Genomic DNA, 14,209 nt, shown 5'->3' on the forward strand with positions numbered 1-14,209 from the left:
GTGACAGCAAGCAGTCGTCGATGGGCACGTGAGGGCGGGGATCCGACGGTCGGGAACCGGATAAGGTCTCTCTACAGGGCTGAATATTCTCTCCGTACGATAGCGATATCTGGCGGGCTGACGTGGCCGGCGGATGGACGCCACGGCGATGGCGGGTAACTGGGTGGACGGCTGCGATCGCAAGATGCTTGGGGGGACATGGTAGGGGTTTAGAGAGAGAGCTTGTTTGTTTCCTCTTCTTTTTCTTCTTCTTCTTCTTGAGAGGGTTTATAGCGTCTTCTCTCTCTCGATCGCTCGTCTTTGATCCACCATGGGGCTTCTTGACAAGCTGTGGGACGATGTGGTGGCCGGGCCTCAGCCGGATCGAGGCCTGGGAATGCTGCGCAACAAGAATGCCAAGGCGGTCGCCAGGGATCTCACTGGCTTGGATGGTCTCTGGCAGCGTTATTGCGATCGTTTTCTTGCTCACACGGTCGATCTTTGTGGCAGGTGATCCGCTCGGCGCCCCTGGCGCGCGAGACCCGAAATATCGGCGCTCCAGCACCATGGTCACGCAGAGCATCAACATCCGCCCCCCGCCGCTGATCCGATCGGCCAGCTTTGGCGACGAGTCCGCGCCGGCTACCCCGACGGGAGCCGCCTCTAGCGTCGGCTCCCCATCTTCTATGGCTGGATCGCCCGGTAATATCTGCAAGATCTTGCTAGTCCTCGCCTTGTCTCCCACGATTCTTTGCTATCTTGTCTAGATTTTGAGGGAGTCTTTGGAATTTAACTGTGCTCTTCTCGTGAACAGGAACCACGCCCAAAGATAACGTTTGGCGATCGGTGTTCCATCCGGGAGGCGGGCGAGCGCGGGCAGTGGAGCGCCAGGGCTCCGCTCGCTACGACAATGTGACACCAAACTCTCCGTCCGTGTACGACTGGTAAGCCGTCTCTCTCATGATCTTGGTTTCTAGCCTTTGTTCGTCCGAGCTCTAGCTGGTTCCTCTTTCTTTATGCTCTAGTTAGTTCTTGCATGGATTGCTTACAAGCTCTATCTCTTCATGCTTTAGTGCTTCTTGCATGGATTTCTTACAAGCTCTAAGGAACTTTTTTGTTTCTCTAGATAAGATAAGAGTTTAGCAGATTTGGTGTCCATAGATCGTAAGAATCGCTACCAATCACTTCTCATACAGGGTAGTGATCAGTGTCTTGGACACCTGAAGAAAGATCAGAGAGAGCTTCTTCCATGTCGATGGTTGTAGTTTCCGAGTCAGAACTTTTTTCTCATCCTTTTTTGTGTTCCTGGATTTTCAGGATGTACAGCCCCGAGAGCAAGAACAAGTGGCACCACCCGTAAATCACCAGGTGCCATGGCTGCATGCAAGAAGAAAATATCTCATCTATTTAAGAGAGGCGATCGAAAGTCTTAAAAGTTTGGAGTGGTGGTGATTACGAGCAAATACCTGAAGATGATAGAGATAAGTGTAGCTGGCCCTGGGAGGTAGGAGTTGTTTGCGTGGCATTTGCTTCCTTCCTTTCTCTTCTATCACTGTTTGTAAGATTTTTGTACAGGTGTGAATAGTATATCATAGCTGTCAGCTTTTCATGATCAGCAAGCTCGTGTGCAAGATCAGATTTCTTATCCCCCAGTATCCTTCCAAAAACTAGTCTTAGCAAAAAAAAAAAAAAAAAGGGTTTTTGATTTTTGTGTTTTAACAAATTTTTCAGGCTTTCAAGATGCATTTGACGAGATAATAGCCTGTGAGAACCGAGGAGGCAGAGAAGGCGAGAAACGCCAGGAAGGCAAAGGTGACGGAGGCAGTGGATCTTGAGCACAGGTTGGTGCCGGACCCGTTCGAACCGCACACCCCGGAAACGTCGATCAGTGTGGCTGTGGCGGATGCGGCCGAGATCAGGAAGTAAGTGCTCATCTGCCAAAGAAAGATCAACCATGAGAATCAATCTCATCCGCATTGCGTTGGTTTGGACCTGGTCGCAGATGAATGTCGCGTATTGGTACAGGGGAGTCACCCCAGACGAAGACGTGGCGCCGCGGATCACGCACCAAAGCGAGAAACTTAGCTGCGCCAAAGCGTACGCGCATGCCAAAACACCGATGGCCACCGTGTAGCTGCAAAGAAGAGCACTCGCAACTTTGAGTCCGTCGTTCGTTGGTGTGTGCGAGATCGCGCGAGAGAGGGGAGGGAATTGGGGCATTCGCAGAGAATTGGGACATACCTCAAGGATTTGATTGATCCTTGGACGTCGTGAAGGAGATCCGCCATGACCGAGAATGCGATGAGCGAGAAGACGAATTGGAGCACCCGGAGCACCACAATCGCGGGCTTCTTCCAGTAGATCTGGGCCAAGTAGACACGCGACGGGACATAGGGCGATGGGGGAGCATCGAATTTGGTGCTTTGCTGCTGTGATTCTTCCATCGATTGGATTACCAAAATTCCCCTAGCTCGGTCGATCCTAGGCTAGGCAGCGCTGCGTATAAAACCCAGATTTCACCAAGGAAACACCCAAGTTGCCGACTTTGTACGTCGCGCATGCACGATTGTGTGTAGCCGCTCTCCAGGACATGATTAACATGGACACTTGCAAAAGTCCACGACGACGCGGGGGAGAAAAGATTAAATTACCAAACCGCGACATTCTTGAAACCTCTTCTATCACGTTGTCATGGTCCAAAACTTTGCCAAAGGCACCTTCCATTGCAGCTCGCTAAAGTACTGTAGAAAGGTGGAAGTTTCGACATTTGATACCCCACTCTCACTGCCAGTATATATCACCATATTTCGTGTTAATGCTACAAATTTCATACACACCGCCAGAAAGCTTAGGTGGAGATCTTCACCTTCAGCTAGTTGTTTCCTCGAGAAAACATTGATCAAACATCATCTGTTTTAAGTGTAATTATGTCAAGCACGGACAAACTTCTCAGAGCTCAGCTGGCCTCACAAGGGTCTACACTTCAAAGGGATCGAAGATTCATCAGTCCCAGTCGCTCGGAAAAGTGTTCCAATTGTGATCGATCCGAGGAAGGAAGCCTGTTGGACGTTGTGGTTAACTCTTGCTCCCACCTACGAGTTGCAAGTTGCGCTGATTGTCAGCTCCTATTTGCGATCTTTCTCACGGTTGCCGTCGTTCTTGCACGTTTCCGCGGTTAATAATAAGTGCCGCAACAGAAAAGGAAGAAAGAATTTTCTCGCTAGCACGTCGAATGGTCTTCCTCCGGACGTGTGGAAAGAGATCAATTCCGTAAAAGCCACTGCTCAAGAGCTACGTACGGTACGTCAGTAGACAAGTTGATCATTGGCAAGAAATGCTAAGTTGGATTTACGATGCCAAATTCGCTAAAGGACAGACAAACTGCATCATAGCACATTATCCCACGCAGCGAGCAAAAAAAAAAAAGAAGAAGAAATCCTCTTCTTCTTCTCTTTTGTCTGGGTGCCAGAGGGATGATCGAGTGAGGGGCATTTAGGTCATGGGCAGAGGGGGCGGATGCATACCCAGCAAATCCAGGAAGAACAAGAGCTCCTCGCCGCTCTCCTCCAAGCCCGATGGCGATCATCCAGGAGACGATCCGCCACAGACCCAATGCGGTCCGGACGAAATCCAGCAAGCCCAAGTCGAGAATGAGGACGATCCAGCGGTGGAAGCGGCGGTAGCACCATCTTCTCCTCCCGAAACCACCATCAAAGTCTACATTATGTGAGTTTTTTTTTCTTCTCCTTCGATCTTTGATCTCGGTCTAAGATAGAGCGCATTCTCACTCGACGCTTGCTTAGATTCTACTCCATGTATGGTCACGTCGAGGCTCTGGCCAAGAAGATCAAGCAAGGCGTGGATAGCGTGGATGGAGCGGAGGGATTTCTCTTTAGAGTGGCGGAGAACTTGTCACAGGCGGTGTTGGACACGATGCACGCGCCGCCGAAGGATGAGTCCATTCCAACCATCACCGCTGCACAGCTCGTAGCCGCCGACGCCTTTCTCTTTGGATTCCCCACGCGTTACGGTGCCATGGCCGCTCAGATGAAAGCTTTCTTCGATTCTACTGGGAGTTTGTGGCAGCAGCAAAAGCTGGCTGGAAAACCAGCCGGATTCTTCGTGAGCACTGGAACCCAAGGTGGTGGCCAAGAAACGACAGCGTAAGTCAGTCCGAGTTATTTCCATCTTTTGCTTCGAGTGATCTTCTGAACTTATGACTTGCTTCTAGATGGACTGCGATCACTCAACTTGCTCATCACGGCATGGTGTTTATCCCGATCGGCTACACATTTGGTGCTGGAATGTTTAAGCTGGATGATTTGAGGGGTGGCTCCCCATATGGAGCTGGAACTTTTGCTGGTGATGGTTCCAGGCTACCAACACAGACCGAGCTTGAGTTGGCTGAGCACCAAGGGAGATATACAGCAGGAATTGCGAAGAGACTTGTTAATGCAGCAGACTAAAGGAAGAACTAATTCATTTTTATGTACAAATTTGGCCATTAAACTTTCATCTTCCCACATTAAATCTATTCTTAACCTAGTTTAGTTCTAAGGTACGTATTTATTTTTGACAATCGTAAGTCAGGCAGAATAACATCTTTCCTTCTTTTTCTCCCCAGTAGTATCCTTTAACAGGTAGTTAAAGAAATATCTAATCATTCAATTGGTACCAACTCTTGAAATTGGACACAAAAAACATTTTACCAGAATTTGTTCCCTAGCACTCAAGAATTAACTAATTATATGAATCAGACACTAAAGCTTCCATGGTATATGCCACCATATTTCTAGAACGTACTTCAAAAGGCATTCAGCGGAAGACTACACGGCTTGTAGCCTATCGCAATTGAAGGTGTAGCGTTTGCACCTACAATCGAGCAAACGTCAAAGCGAATCAGCTCAAAACACTGCGGTGAGAAAGTAATCGAAGAGCAGCGTGTTGCGCTTCCTTGTGTTTTTATGATGCAGGGACCCAAGCTTGACCTCCAAACCGAACCCTGTCCTCGATCTCTCTTCCCCGGCACAAAAAACAATCACACGCGAGAGAGAGAGAGAGAGAGAGAGAGAGGGAGAGAGATACTTCTCTCTATTTCCTTTGAAGATCGATAGCTCTCGCTCGCCGGATCGCTTTCACAGGTGTCAATTGAATCCACCTATCGCGTGGTGGAGGGTAGCTTGGGGCGTAATTGCAGATCGAATGTCAAGTGCGTGGACACAAACACTCCGGAACTTTTTTGCCGACTTGTACATGCGATCGAATTGTGTTCCCACCTCGTGACCTCCTCAACACTCAACAGGATAAAGCGCTAGCGCTTGATTCTATGCTCTCCTGCTGTGCAGAAGAATGGCTCCCTCCCTGTCTTTCGAGGCGGCAATCTATCGGTCAGCTGGTTCTGGTTCTTCCGGTGGTCGGAACTCGATAGCTTGTTCTTCGCGGCTGGAGACGCACCGGGTTTCGTCCACTCGCCGTCGTGCCTTGTGCTGCGCGCTGGACATAACGCGCGACAATGTTGCCACTGCTGCTGCTACTGCTACTGCCTTTCCACGGATTGGCCATGTCGAGCAGCAGCGGCTTGGGATCCTCCCGTTCTTGGAGAACAAACGAATCCTCATCACTGGAGCTACGGGCTTCCTCGGAAAAGGTGGCGCTGGCGTTCTGCTCGAAACGTCGTGTATCATCTGCTCTCTTTGTTTTTTCCAGTGCTTGTTGAGAAGATCCTGCGTGCGCAGCCGAAAGTGAGCAAGATCTACCTTCTCGTGCACGCTGACAGTCACGAGAAGGCTCGGCAGAGACTCGAGAAGGATGTAAGACGCCTCCCTGCCGGAGTTTTTGTTTCTCTGAATCTGAATTTTCCCTGGCAGATACTGGAGTCGAGGCTGTTTGAGCTGATTCGGGAGGAGTATGGGGCCGACTATCGCCAGTTCATGCTTGAGAAGCTCGTTGCCATCCCCGGAAGCGTGGAGAAGAACGATCTGGGACTCGAGAAGCACACCAAGGAGCAGCTCCTCAGCCAGTTGGACGTTGTGGTTAACTCAGCCGCGACCACCAAGTTCTTTGAAAGGTTGGTTCTTCGCGGCTACGTACCATTCCTGCGCTGATTTTGCAAATTCCCTTTCTTGGCTGTAAGATACGACGTAGCTCTGGCCGTCAACACGAAAGGACCGCTAAACCTGTTGGAGTTTGCAAAGAAGTGCTCACGGTTGCAGTTGTTCCTGCACGTCTCCACTGGTAAGTGCCGGAAGTCGCACACGATTCTCGTTTTGATGCATCTGGGTGACAGCATACTCGAACGGGCTCAGACAAGGAAGAATTTTAGAAAAACCTCTCGCCAGCATGTCGAACGGTATAGCTCCTCCTCTGGACGTGTGGAAGGAGATTGACTCTGTAAGAAACATAAAAGCCACTTCTGAGGAACTAAAAGAGCTGGGAATGCAAAGGTACGCGGTCATTGGGAGGTATTGGCCTTGACTTGTAATGCCGCAGAGCTCAGCTTCACGGGTGGCAAGACACTTACGTTTTCACCAAAGCTATGGGCGAAACGCTCGTCACCCAAAGCAGAGGAGACGTCCCCGTGGTCATTCTTCGCCCGTCGGTGGTGGAAGGAACTTCCGCACAGCCATTTGGAGGCTGGATCCAAGGCACAAGGTACGTGGAGTATTCCCACCTGCATAGCGAGCAAACAATGTGAGCTTACACAGGATGATGGACCCAATGCTTCTTGCCTATGGACTTGGCCACCTGACGGGTTTCTATGCTGATCCGGACTGCGTCCTCGATGTCGTGAGTTGCCATTTTGCTTTGTCACTGCTGTCCGCTGACAAGTTCGTTTGTGACTTGCAGATTCCAGCAGACATGGTTGTGAACTCACTTCTAGCAGCCATGAGCGTTCACGCTGGACGGCCCGGCCTCAGTGTCTATCACGTTGGATCTTCAACAGTGAACCCCTTGACGTTCCGGGAACTAGCAGCGTGTACCGAAGAGTATTTCCAGTCCAATCCAGTCTTGGATGAAAGAGGAAATCCTGTCGAGCGCAGGATGACGTTCTACGACAACAAGTTGGCATTCTCCGTCCATAAGTTTCTCTGCTACAGCCTCCCGATCCATGTAAGACCTCCAAACTTTCTTGCCTTAAATTCTTGTTATTCTTTTCAGGTTGCACGGTTATCTGGCAGCCGCAAGCTTCAAAACTCTGCCAAACGAACCGCTATCCTCGCAGAGAGACTTGATCAGCTCGTAGAAACTTATTCCGCTTACACTTTTTACAAAGGACGGTGAGCTATCTTCTCCGAGATTCAACTGTGTTGTAACAGCTTTGAACCTGCTTACAGGTTTGATATAACGAACACCAAAACACTGTACGAGCAAATGCTGCCCGAAGAAAAAGAAGGTTTTGGCTTTGACATCGGGTCAATCAGATGGAATGAATATATAACGAATGTACACCTACCAGGGCTCCGGAAGAACAACCGGAGTACTTTCAACACAAAATTCCGTTTGATCACCATGAAAGAGTCCATCCAAGGATTATTCGCAGTTTAAAGATCTAATTGGCAGAAGATATTGTCAATACTGTAATGTACGTAACACTTACCAGTTCTTGCTCTCAACTTTTCCTCGTACATGACTGTCTCCTGCCTGAACATCAGCTTCCTCGACCTCCTCAACTTCTTTAGCTTGAGCAAGTTCCTTCTTGATCTGTTCCACATAAAGGTCGCCAACCTTGGGATCGTACCGTGCAGCCCGCTCAAGATACTCCAAGGCTGCAAATTTCTGTCCGTCCTGGCTCAACAAGCTGAAAAAAGAAAAGGAAGAAAGAGTTCAGAGATCAGCGTGTTTGAAAGATAGGTACCTTCCCAAAGTCACAAGGGCCACATTATATTTCTTCCGGGAAGCGCCATCCTGAGGTTCTTCCATGCTAGCCACGCACTTGAGCGCAGCTGTGGCCTCGCCTATTTTACCCTGCAAGAAATATAGTGAATTCGGTAGCCATTGATGGAAAACACCAACCTGCTTGTACAGAGCGATTCCAAGCGCCAAGTAGGCTGAAATTTGAAGCTTATTGTCCTTGGCCTGTTGAACAGATAAACACAGTAAATTGAGACAAGCTACACACGCTTCGGATACAACGACACCTTTGAAGCTGCTTGAGCAAGCAAGTCTGTTGCTTCAGCCCATTCACTGGCGTCTGTATGCAACTTTCCCAATGCGAAATAGGCAGTCGCATTTTCCGGATCTTTTTTCAGAGCAGCCCTGCCAGTTCAACGATGAAAGACACGTGATACCAGATGTCAATCACGAACACTCACTTCAAACATTGGACTGCTGCGTCACGATTTTTGCGAACGACATGTTCCGCAGCGAGCTGCGCAAATTATAAAAGTTCACCACATTCGAACTAAGATAAACTTACCTTTATAAGAGTCTCGCTTTGAGAGGCGCGAGGATCAGCAGAAGCTTTAGGTGCAACCATCACGGGCAAGCCTAATCTTTTTCGAAAATAGCTGCTTCTCAAACATAGTGTCTGAAATCATAAACGTCAAGCGCGAAGAAGCTGAATAAGAATTGCTCGGCTTATACCTGTGCAAGAGAGAACAAAGTGTTCGGGAGCCAGTACATGAAAACACCCTGCAATAAAGCTTGAAGATCAGAACCAAACCAAGCTATAAATACCTGAGGGAAATAAAAACCCGAGATACAGATTGGAATCACACAGAAACGCAGCCACCAGCTGTAGAACTGTTTGAAACATAAGTACGCTGCTCGACAAATAGTTTTCTTACCGAAAGCAAAGATCCCACAATGCCGGGCTTTGGCTCAATACCTTTCAAAGACACCTACTGCACAATCGCTAGATTTGACAATAGCTCCAGTCAAAAATTACCTCGATATGACAAATGTATGCAACGGAAAGTGATATCGGTAAGAGAGCTCCTAAATCTCCACTGACAGGAACAGTTAAGTCTGTAAACCATAGAGCACCACCCTGTGCGGAGAAGGATCAGAAATATTTACAAAGCCAAAGTTGTTACTGACTGTTTCAAATCCAGGGTACTTGTTTATGGCCATGTTTCTGATCGCTAAAGTCCAGGATATGAAAATAGGCACCTGGTGGAGAAAAGAATAAACGTAAATCTTTTTGTTTTCATGAAAATCCTACTAATCTTACTTGAACGAAAAGAGAAGCAAAACACCATGCAGGACTGGGAACTCCAAGCTCCTTTCGTTTCTGAGAATAGAGCTTGAATTGCTCTAACTGCGTGACACCACTCCCAGGAGGAGGAACTGGCGAGGGCACTGGACGTGAAGTGTGAGAAGTGAGATCTCAAAAGGCCAAAATGGAGCTTACATTTTCCAGAGAGTTGCGCGAGCTGGGCAGTCTTTCGTAGCTGGATCACTGTAACAGGGAAAAGGGCCGCCCTCACAGCAATTGTTGATCCCGCAAGGACAATCCACCTGATCAAAAGAAAAGACGTAAAAACGAAATATTTGAAACAAGCACGAGACATTGTCAAGCACATACCAGGGAGCTCCAGTTGCAACGTGAATGCTGTCCAGGAATGTAGCCACAAGGCACACCGGACCTCTAAAGATCGTCCACAAATTACTTGTATCCAGATGAAATGCGTCGCCAATAGCCGGATCCCTCAAGATTTCGGGCGCTACCTGGAATTCCTCATCGGCGCCTGACGAGAACGACCGCATTGGATTCGTAATCGCGGAGGAAGTCGCGATCGGCATCATCCATTGGCGCCTTCGCACCAGCGCGCTCGCCAGGCACCTCGCAGCCATAGCCTAAAACCCTAATCGAAAATTTTGTAAAACCCTAGGATGGGAGAGAGCTACGACGGCACCGCATTGCTACTCGCCATTCTTGGATCTGCCGCTGCCGGATGCGCATGCGCTGTGGTGATTCGCTTCACCGCTGGATTTGTGCTGGCTGTGTGGAGATCAGTAGCATGGATCTTGATCAGGAAGAAATCCAGTGTCGCGAGTCAAGCGAAGAAGCAGCAGCAGCAGCACCATTCTCCTCCGCCGGCTAGAAAGCGGCGAGTTTCTCCCCCTCCCCCTTCTCCTCCTCCTCCTCGTCCTCCAGCGATCCCCGATCAGGAGCTTGGGAAGAAGAAGGCAGCGCCACAGGTGAAGCCCAAGGTAATGTCCAAGAGCTAAGCTATTGAATTTACTTGTAGGATCTTTGGAGAAGGTTTTATTTCTCTTTAGTTAGTGTAGAGACTAATGTCCTTGATTCTCATTTTGCGCAGGCACGGCCTACTCCTCGGCATCGTTTGGAACTCAACGCTATCAAAGGGCATGTCGATGCTATCACAGGCATTGCATTCTCGTCCAACAGTCGTGGCCTTGCTACAGGTAGAAAAAAAAATTCAGTTTTTTCGATGTCTGGAGTATTTGGCATGATTGTTTGATCTTTTTCCAACCAGCCTGTGCTGACAGAGTGGTGCGCATTTTCAAGCTGGATGATCCCACCAGCAAAAACTTGCAGTATGTACCGTTTGGTTTTCCGGTTTTCTTTGTTCTATCTTGCCTTTCGTTTTGCAGTGTTTTGAGGCTCAATGTGCCCCTTGGAACAGTTCCTACTGGGGTAGCCTTTGGAGATGGACAAGGTGCTGCGCAAATTGTGGTGGCTACTCAGGACATCAACGGGTCCGGGCTTCTCATGTTTGGTGCTCCCGAAGGAAAGGGTGCTGCGCAAGCAAGAGAGCAGGGAAAGGTCCCGCCGCCGGAAATAAAATGGAGGAAAACGCAAATCCATGACCGAAGAAACGTGCTAACTTGTGTTGGCGCTCGTTGCGAATATGGAAGTGGTGATGGCGAGAGTGTCTTGATCGCCACTTGTTCTGAAGGTGCGTTTTTTTCTATCTGTGCTGTGGTTGGTTTTCTCACGCTTTTGCATGTTTTTTCCAGGCACCGACATCAAGATTTGGTCAGCAGGGAATGGCACCTGCGTGAAGACTGTAGACACGAACCAGCTTCAGAACACAATGGCTACGATTTCTCCGGACGGCCGCTTCCTTGCCGCTGCCGCTTTCACTGCTGATGTGAAGGTAGGCTTTGTTTCGATTCTGTACGAGGCTCTATTGAACCTTTTCCGGTTTTAGATTTGGGAGATCGTCTATGGAAAAGATGGCCAGGTTCGAGATGTGGTGAAGGTCATGCTGCTGAAGGGCCATAAGGTAACGACGTTATCGTAAACTACGTAATTTGATTCATGGTTTCGTGTGTAGAGCGCTGTCACTTGGACGTGCTTCACATGGGATTCACAGAAGATAATCACAGCGTCGAAAGATGGTTTCATAAGAATTTGGAACATTAACGGTACTAGCAGATCTTTCCATTCTCGTGTTGTACTGAAAGCCTTTTATGCAGTGAGATACCAGATGGATGAAGATCCCAAATGTATCAAAGTCTTCCCGATTCTATCGAGCGACAATGGCTTGTACGAGAAGATCGCCGTGTCCCCGGACGATAAAATTCTCGCTGCCACGCACGGGACAACTCTGACGTGGTTAAGCACTGCCGACGGCCAAGTTCTTGATACAGCAGAGAACGCACACGATGGTAAGTGCGAAGTTCTCGTGAACTCTAGTCGAGATCACTGATTTCTCGAAAACTTTCCAGGTGAAATCACTTGCATTACCTGGGCTCCTCAAAGCGTCTCCACAGGTATATGAATCAATTTGTTAGAGAGGAACGTTTTGTGACGCCTTTCTTTCTTGTTTTCTTGCTAGATCAAGGCAAAGTTTTGATCTTGGCAACCGCGAGCGTGGACAAGAAACTTAAACTCTGGTCGCAGCCCCTTTAAAATTTTGAGCCCGCGAAATTCAAACTGACAGTTGAAATTGACGGCTGAGATTTATAAACTGGTGGCTTTAGCGTTCTCGCTAGGGTTTTTCGATCCCCGGCATGTTCTTGGGCCCTTCCGGCGATTGATCGGCGATTATAGAGGCCGCGGCGGCTTGCGCCTCGAATCCAGGGGGCCGGATGGACGAATCGAAGCTAGGTGAGAAGCTAGACATGCTGGATCATCTAGCTGAGAAGAGGAATGCGCTGCTCAAGGAGAAGCACAAGTGCCTGAGGGACGAAGTATTGCAGCTCAAGGAGCTCTTCACGGCGATGAAGGAGCACAGTGGATCGGATTATGCCGGCATGGGCAAGCGCTTGACAGAGGCCGAGTGCCGTCTAGAAAGGAATGTAGAGATCGGCAGCAACTGCAACGAAGAAGGAATTCGACCGAGTTCCAACAGTGGTGCCGAGAATGGGAATTTCAGCGGGTAAAAATGTTTGCCTCGAGAAAAGTAGGAAAGTCTTACGAGGAGATTGGATGAACAGCTCAAGACTTTGTGATATGCCAGGGCTTTCTGGGTGAAAAAGAAGATGAAAGAGATGGACGAGAACTTGGCACAATTCCAACAATCTCACCATCAGGTTGATTTTTTTTCTCCTCCTTTTTTTTCTTTTCTTGTTTCGACTTTGCATATATGACCTTGTTCTCAGGTTGTCAAGGAAAACAACCTCATAATCGAAGAGCTGGAAATTGCAAAGTGTTTCAATGTCAAGCGGTATGTTATTAGAGTTGTCGTCGATTTTTGTGTAAACTAGTTGTTTTGCAGTTCAGCTGACGCTGCGGACACGAGAGCTCTCGAGCACATTCTCAAGAGCGCCAAGAAAGCATTGCAAGGAAGTGCGAAGGGAAATGATGAAAAAAATGATACAGCCGAAGCTCAACTCCTTGTTGGTGACGCTGTGGCAACAGTGAATGAGTTGAGGAATGAGCTACAGCAGACTGAGCCGCTAAAGCAGGTTGTCGACACAGCTAACGGACATTCTAACGCGACGATTGAGAGATTAAACCACAGGATCAAAGACCTCGAAAGTGAACAGAGCAGGGCGTTTTCCTATGGTATGCTGCTGGTTTAATCTCTTGACTCACGTCTGATGGGTCTTTTTGTGCAGAATTGCGACTAAAAGATGCGCTGCAAACAGTTTCACGACTGTCTGACGAAAATGACGGACTTAAACAGGACCTTAAGTCAGCAGCAAGCAGATACATTGCTGCTGAGAAACAGTTGTTTGAGTCCTTGGACTCTATCAAGGAACTGAAACACGTTGTGAGCGACTTATCAAATCGTCTACGACGACCACAAGGTTGGTTTTTAAGAGTTTGGACATCTGAACGCTTGCTGCTGATAGGATAGGAGGCGATTTATTAGAAGACCGCAAGTCCAGCTCTCTTTTGTGGAAAAAGATTACCGAACTCGAGCGAGAGGTTTCTACAGGTTTATGTCTTATAGTTTTTATGCTCATGAGGTTTGTACTCACCATTTTTACAGGTCAAGACAAGCTGCAAGATGCCATGTCGACGATTGCGCAACTTAAGGCGTCGAAGGCCTCGCTGCTGCGAGCTTTGAACGAGGCAGAGTTGATGAGGCAAATGTACGTGACAGCGAATGACCAGCTGAAACAAGCAAACCAGATAATCGAACAGCTCACAGAAAGACTGAATGAGATTGAGAGCGATCTCAACTCGGAAAGGGACAAAACACGTAATACGCTTCGAGACACAGTGGCCAGCATCGACAGGGTAAACTTTCGACTTAAAAGTTCTCACGCGCTGAGGCTCAAGAACAGCACTGAAATGCCTCCGGAAGCTTCGACGGACATTCTATCCATGATCACCATTCTAAACAGCAGACTCTGTGTCCTCGAGCAGGAGCTGAGCGAGCAAGACTTGAGAAGGAAGGTTGAGAGTCCGACGAGACACAGCAAGCAATATCCCGACTGCTTTATGAAGATCGATGGCTCGCTCGTCCGTCGAGCTCGGGAAGAGTACAAGCTTTTGTGTTCAGGTAAACCAGTTCTCGCATCTTTATTGTTTGTTTTTCAAGTTTTTTCTCTTGCAGAAATAGCTGAGATTGAGTCGAAGAAACAGGCTGCCGCTGCAACACTGAAATCTCTCGACGAAAGTATATATGAAAAACGGAAGGCTCTGCGACAAAGCCAGCGTTCTGTGGAGGTTCACGCTTGTGCTTATCAGTTATGCCATATCACTTCGTTGTCTCTCTTCAGAGGACGCTCTCGGGTCTAGAAAACAACGCAGATGATTCCAAAAAGCTGCCAGAGAGCAAACCAAGCAGCAGTGAAAGAAAACTTCTTGCTGGAGAATCCTCGGGAGCTAAGGTAGTCTGTTGAACCCTCTATACACACGCCT

The 14,209-nt window shown here is 48.5% G+C and overlaps 7 protein-coding genes across 11 annotated transcripts; 5 read left to right on the forward strand and 2 right to left on the reverse strand.

The window, feature by feature from the left end:
• The first annotated feature begins 227 nt into the window (after positions 1–227).
• Positions 228–1,594, forward strand: LOC9641473 (auxin-repressed 12.5 kDa protein). Its single transcript, XM_024675230.1, has 4 exons — positions 228–431; positions 490–681; positions 794–923; positions 1,297–1,594. Exons 1-4 carry the CDS (start codon positions 311–313, stop codon positions 1,337–1,339), a joined length of 486 nt encoding a protein of 161 aa, XP_024530998.1. The 5' UTR covers positions 228–310; the 3' UTR covers positions 1,340–1,594.
• A 71-nt stretch (positions 1,595–1,665) lies between these two features.
• Positions 1,666–2,625, reverse strand: LOC9641474 (CASP-like protein UU1). Its single transcript, XM_002960938.2, has 3 exons — positions 2,221–2,625; positions 1,972–2,113; positions 1,666–1,913 (listed from the first exon to the last, which is right to left on the reverse strand). Exons 1-3 carry the CDS (start codon positions 2,421–2,423, stop codon positions 1,707–1,709), a joined length of 552 nt encoding a protein of 183 aa, XP_002960984.1. The 5' UTR covers positions 2,424–2,625; the 3' UTR covers positions 1,666–1,706.
• Positions 2,626–3,359: 734 nt separating this feature from the next.
• LOC9655839 (probable NAD(P)H dehydrogenase (quinone) FQR1-like 1) lies at positions 3,360–4,533 on the forward strand. Its single transcript, XM_002960290.2, has 3 exons — positions 3,360–3,705; positions 3,783–4,142; positions 4,211–4,533. The coding sequence occupies exons 1-3, from the start codon at positions 3,479–3,481 to the stop codon at positions 4,443–4,445; spliced, it is 822 nt and encodes a 273-aa protein (XP_002960336.2). The 5' UTR covers positions 3,360–3,478; the 3' UTR covers positions 4,446–4,533.
• A 589-nt stretch (positions 4,534–5,122) lies between these two features.
• On the forward strand, positions 5,123–7,810 carry LOC9641475 (fatty acyl-CoA reductase 2). Of its 2 annotated transcripts, XM_024677601.1 has the most exons (11): positions 5,143–5,626; positions 5,686–5,789; positions 5,847–6,046; positions 6,113–6,213; positions 6,266–6,422; positions 6,469–6,630; positions 6,684–6,765; positions 6,826–7,089; positions 7,138–7,256; positions 7,314–7,561; positions 7,632–7,810. In XM_024677601.1, exons 1-10 carry the CDS (start codon positions 5,329–5,331, stop codon positions 7,522–7,524), a joined length of 1,698 nt encoding a protein of 565 aa, XP_024533369.1. In that variant the 5' UTR covers positions 5,143–5,328; the 3' UTR covers positions 7,525–7,561; positions 7,632–7,810. The 2 variants fall into 2 exon arrangements, with proteins under 2 accessions (XP_002960337.1, XP_024533369.1); XM_002960291.2 differs by having other exon boundaries at positions 5,123–5,626; positions 6,826–7,256.
• LOC112347183 (ALBINO3-like protein 3, mitochondrial) lies at positions 7,355–9,801 on the reverse strand. 4 transcript variants are annotated; one of them, XM_024677629.1, is made up of 14 exons: positions 9,506–9,801; positions 9,332–9,438; positions 9,152–9,279; positions 9,019–9,090; positions 8,867–8,968; positions 8,766–8,819; positions 8,656–8,721; positions 8,563–8,610; positions 8,396–8,506; positions 8,292–8,347; positions 8,118–8,235; positions 7,993–8,055; positions 7,835–7,944; positions 7,355–7,777 (listed from the first exon to the last, which is right to left on the reverse strand). In XM_024677629.1, the coding sequence occupies exons 1-14, from the start codon at positions 9,772–9,774 to the stop codon at positions 7,573–7,575; spliced, it is 1,509 nt and encodes a 502-aa protein (XP_024533397.1). In that variant the 5' UTR covers positions 9,775–9,801; the 3' UTR covers positions 7,355–7,572. The 4 variants fall into 4 exon arrangements, with proteins under 4 accessions (XP_024533397.1, XP_024533394.1, XP_024533389.1 ...); XM_024677626.1 differs by having other exon boundaries at positions 7,355–7,528; positions 7,577–7,777; positions 7,835–8,055; XM_024677621.1 differs by having other exon boundaries at positions 7,835–8,055.
• On the forward strand, positions 9,786–11,896 carry LOC9655840 (uncharacterized WD repeat-containing protein all2124). The gene is made up of 10 exons (XM_002960292.2): positions 9,786–10,134; positions 10,245–10,350; positions 10,422–10,482; positions 10,540–10,844; positions 10,906–11,045; positions 11,100–11,174; positions 11,226–11,316; positions 11,368–11,559; positions 11,620–11,664; positions 11,730–11,896. Exons 1-10 carry the CDS (start codon positions 9,814–9,816, stop codon positions 11,801–11,803), a joined length of 1,410 nt encoding a protein of 469 aa, XP_002960338.2. The 5' UTR covers positions 9,786–9,813; the 3' UTR covers positions 11,804–11,896.
• Positions 11,897–11,952: 56 nt separating this feature from the next.
• On the forward strand, positions 11,953–13,974 carry LOC112345736 (filamin-A-interacting protein 1-like). The gene is made up of 8 exons (XM_024673050.1): positions 11,953–12,426; positions 12,496–12,560; positions 12,612–12,901; positions 12,955–13,146; positions 13,197–13,277; positions 13,332–13,847; positions 13,902–13,930; positions 13,966–13,974. The coding sequence occupies exons 1-8, from the start codon at positions 12,376–12,378 to the stop codon at positions 13,972–13,974; spliced, it is 1,233 nt and encodes a 410-aa protein (XP_024528818.1). The 5' UTR covers positions 11,953–12,375.
• The last annotated feature ends 235 nt before the right edge of the window (positions 13,975–14,209 follow it).

This window comes from Selaginella moellendorffii, unplaced genomic scaffold (assembly GCF_000143415.4).
Source record: "Selaginella moellendorffii unplaced genomic scaffold, v1.0 SELMOscaffold_0, whole genome shotgun sequence".
Taxonomy (NCBI): Eukaryota; Viridiplantae; Streptophyta; class Lycopodiopsida; order Selaginellales; family Selaginellaceae; genus Selaginella; species Selaginella moellendorffii.

Coding starts and splice junctions, on each gene's coding strand:
- LOC9641473 (XM_024675230.1), top strand. CDS start 311: ATGGGGCTTCTTGACAAGCTGTGGGACGATGTGGTGGCCGGGCCTCAG. Junction 432..489: donor GGATCTCACTGGCTTGGATG/GTCTCTGGCAGC, acceptor TCTTTGTGGCAG/GTGATCCGCTCGGCGCCCCT. Junction 924..1,296: donor TCTCCGTCCGTGTACGACTG/GTAAGCCGTCTC, acceptor CTGGATTTTCAG/GATGTACAGCCCCGAGAGCA.
- LOC9641474 (XM_002960938.2), bottom strand. CDS start 2,423: ATGGAAGAATCACAGCAGCAAAGCACCAAATTCGATGCTCCCCCATCG. Junction 2,114..2,220: donor GGATCAATCAAATCCTTGAG/GTATGTCCCAAT, acceptor TCTTCTTTGCAG/CTACACGGTGGCCATCGGTG. Junction 1,914..1,971: donor CGACATTCATCTGCGACCAG/GTCCAAACCAAC, acceptor TTTCTTTGGCAG/ATGAGCACTTACTTCCTGAT.
- LOC9655839 (XM_002960290.2), top strand. CDS start 3,479: ATGGGCAGAGGGGGCGGATGCATACCCAGCAAATCCAGGAAGAACAAG. Junction 3,706..3,782: donor ACCATCAAAGTCTACATTAT/GTGAGTTTTTTT, acceptor ACGCTTGCTTAG/ATTCTACTCCATGTATGGTC. Junction 4,143..4,210: donor GGTGGCCAAGAAACGACAGC/GTAAGTCAGTCC, acceptor ACTTGCTTCTAG/ATGGACTGCGATCACTCAAC.
- LOC9641475 (XM_002960291.2), top strand. CDS start 5,329: ATGGCTCCCTCCCTGTCTTTCGAGGCGGCAATCTATCGGTCAGCTGGT. Junction 5,790..5,846: donor GGCAGAGACTCGAGAAGGAT/GTAAGACGCCTC, acceptor TTTCCCTGGCAG/ATACTGGAGTCGAGGCTGTT. Junction 6,047..6,112: donor ACCACCAAGTTCTTTGAAAG/GTTGGTTCTTCG, acceptor CTTGGCTGTAAG/ATACGACGTAGCTCTGGCCG.
- LOC112347183 (XM_024677621.1), bottom strand. CDS start 9,774: ATGGCTGCGAGGTGCCTGGCGAGCGCGCTGGTGCGAAGGCGCCAATGG. Junction 8,820..8,866: donor CATACATTTGTCATATCGAG/GTAATTTTTGAC, acceptor ATTGTGCAGTAG/GTGTCTTTGAAAGGTATTGA. Junction 8,611..8,655: donor CGGGTTTTTATTTCCCTCAG/GTATTTATAGCT, acceptor GCTTTATTGCAG/GGTGTTTTCATGTACTGGCT.
- LOC9655840 (XM_002960292.2), top strand. CDS start 9,814: ATGGGAGAGAGCTACGACGGCACCGCATTGCTACTCGCCATTCTTGGA. Junction 10,135..10,244: donor CGCCACAGGTGAAGCCCAAG/GTAATGTCCAAG, acceptor CATTTTGCGCAG/GCACGGCCTACTCCTCGGCA. Junction 10,351..10,421: donor CAGTCGTGGCCTTGCTACAG/GTAGAAAAAAAA, acceptor TTTTCCAACCAG/CCTGTGCTGACAGAGTGGTG.
- LOC112345736 (XM_024673050.1), top strand. CDS start 12,376: ATGAAAGAGATGGACGAGAACTTGGCACAATTCCAACAATCTCACCAT. Junction 12,902..12,954: donor GAGCAGGGCGTTTTCCTATG/GTATGCTGCTGG, acceptor CTTTTTGTGCAG/AATTGCGACTAAAAGATGCG. Junction 13,278..13,331: donor CGAGCGAGAGGTTTCTACAG/GTTTATGTCTTA, acceptor CCATTTTTACAG/GTCAAGACAAGCTGCAAGAT.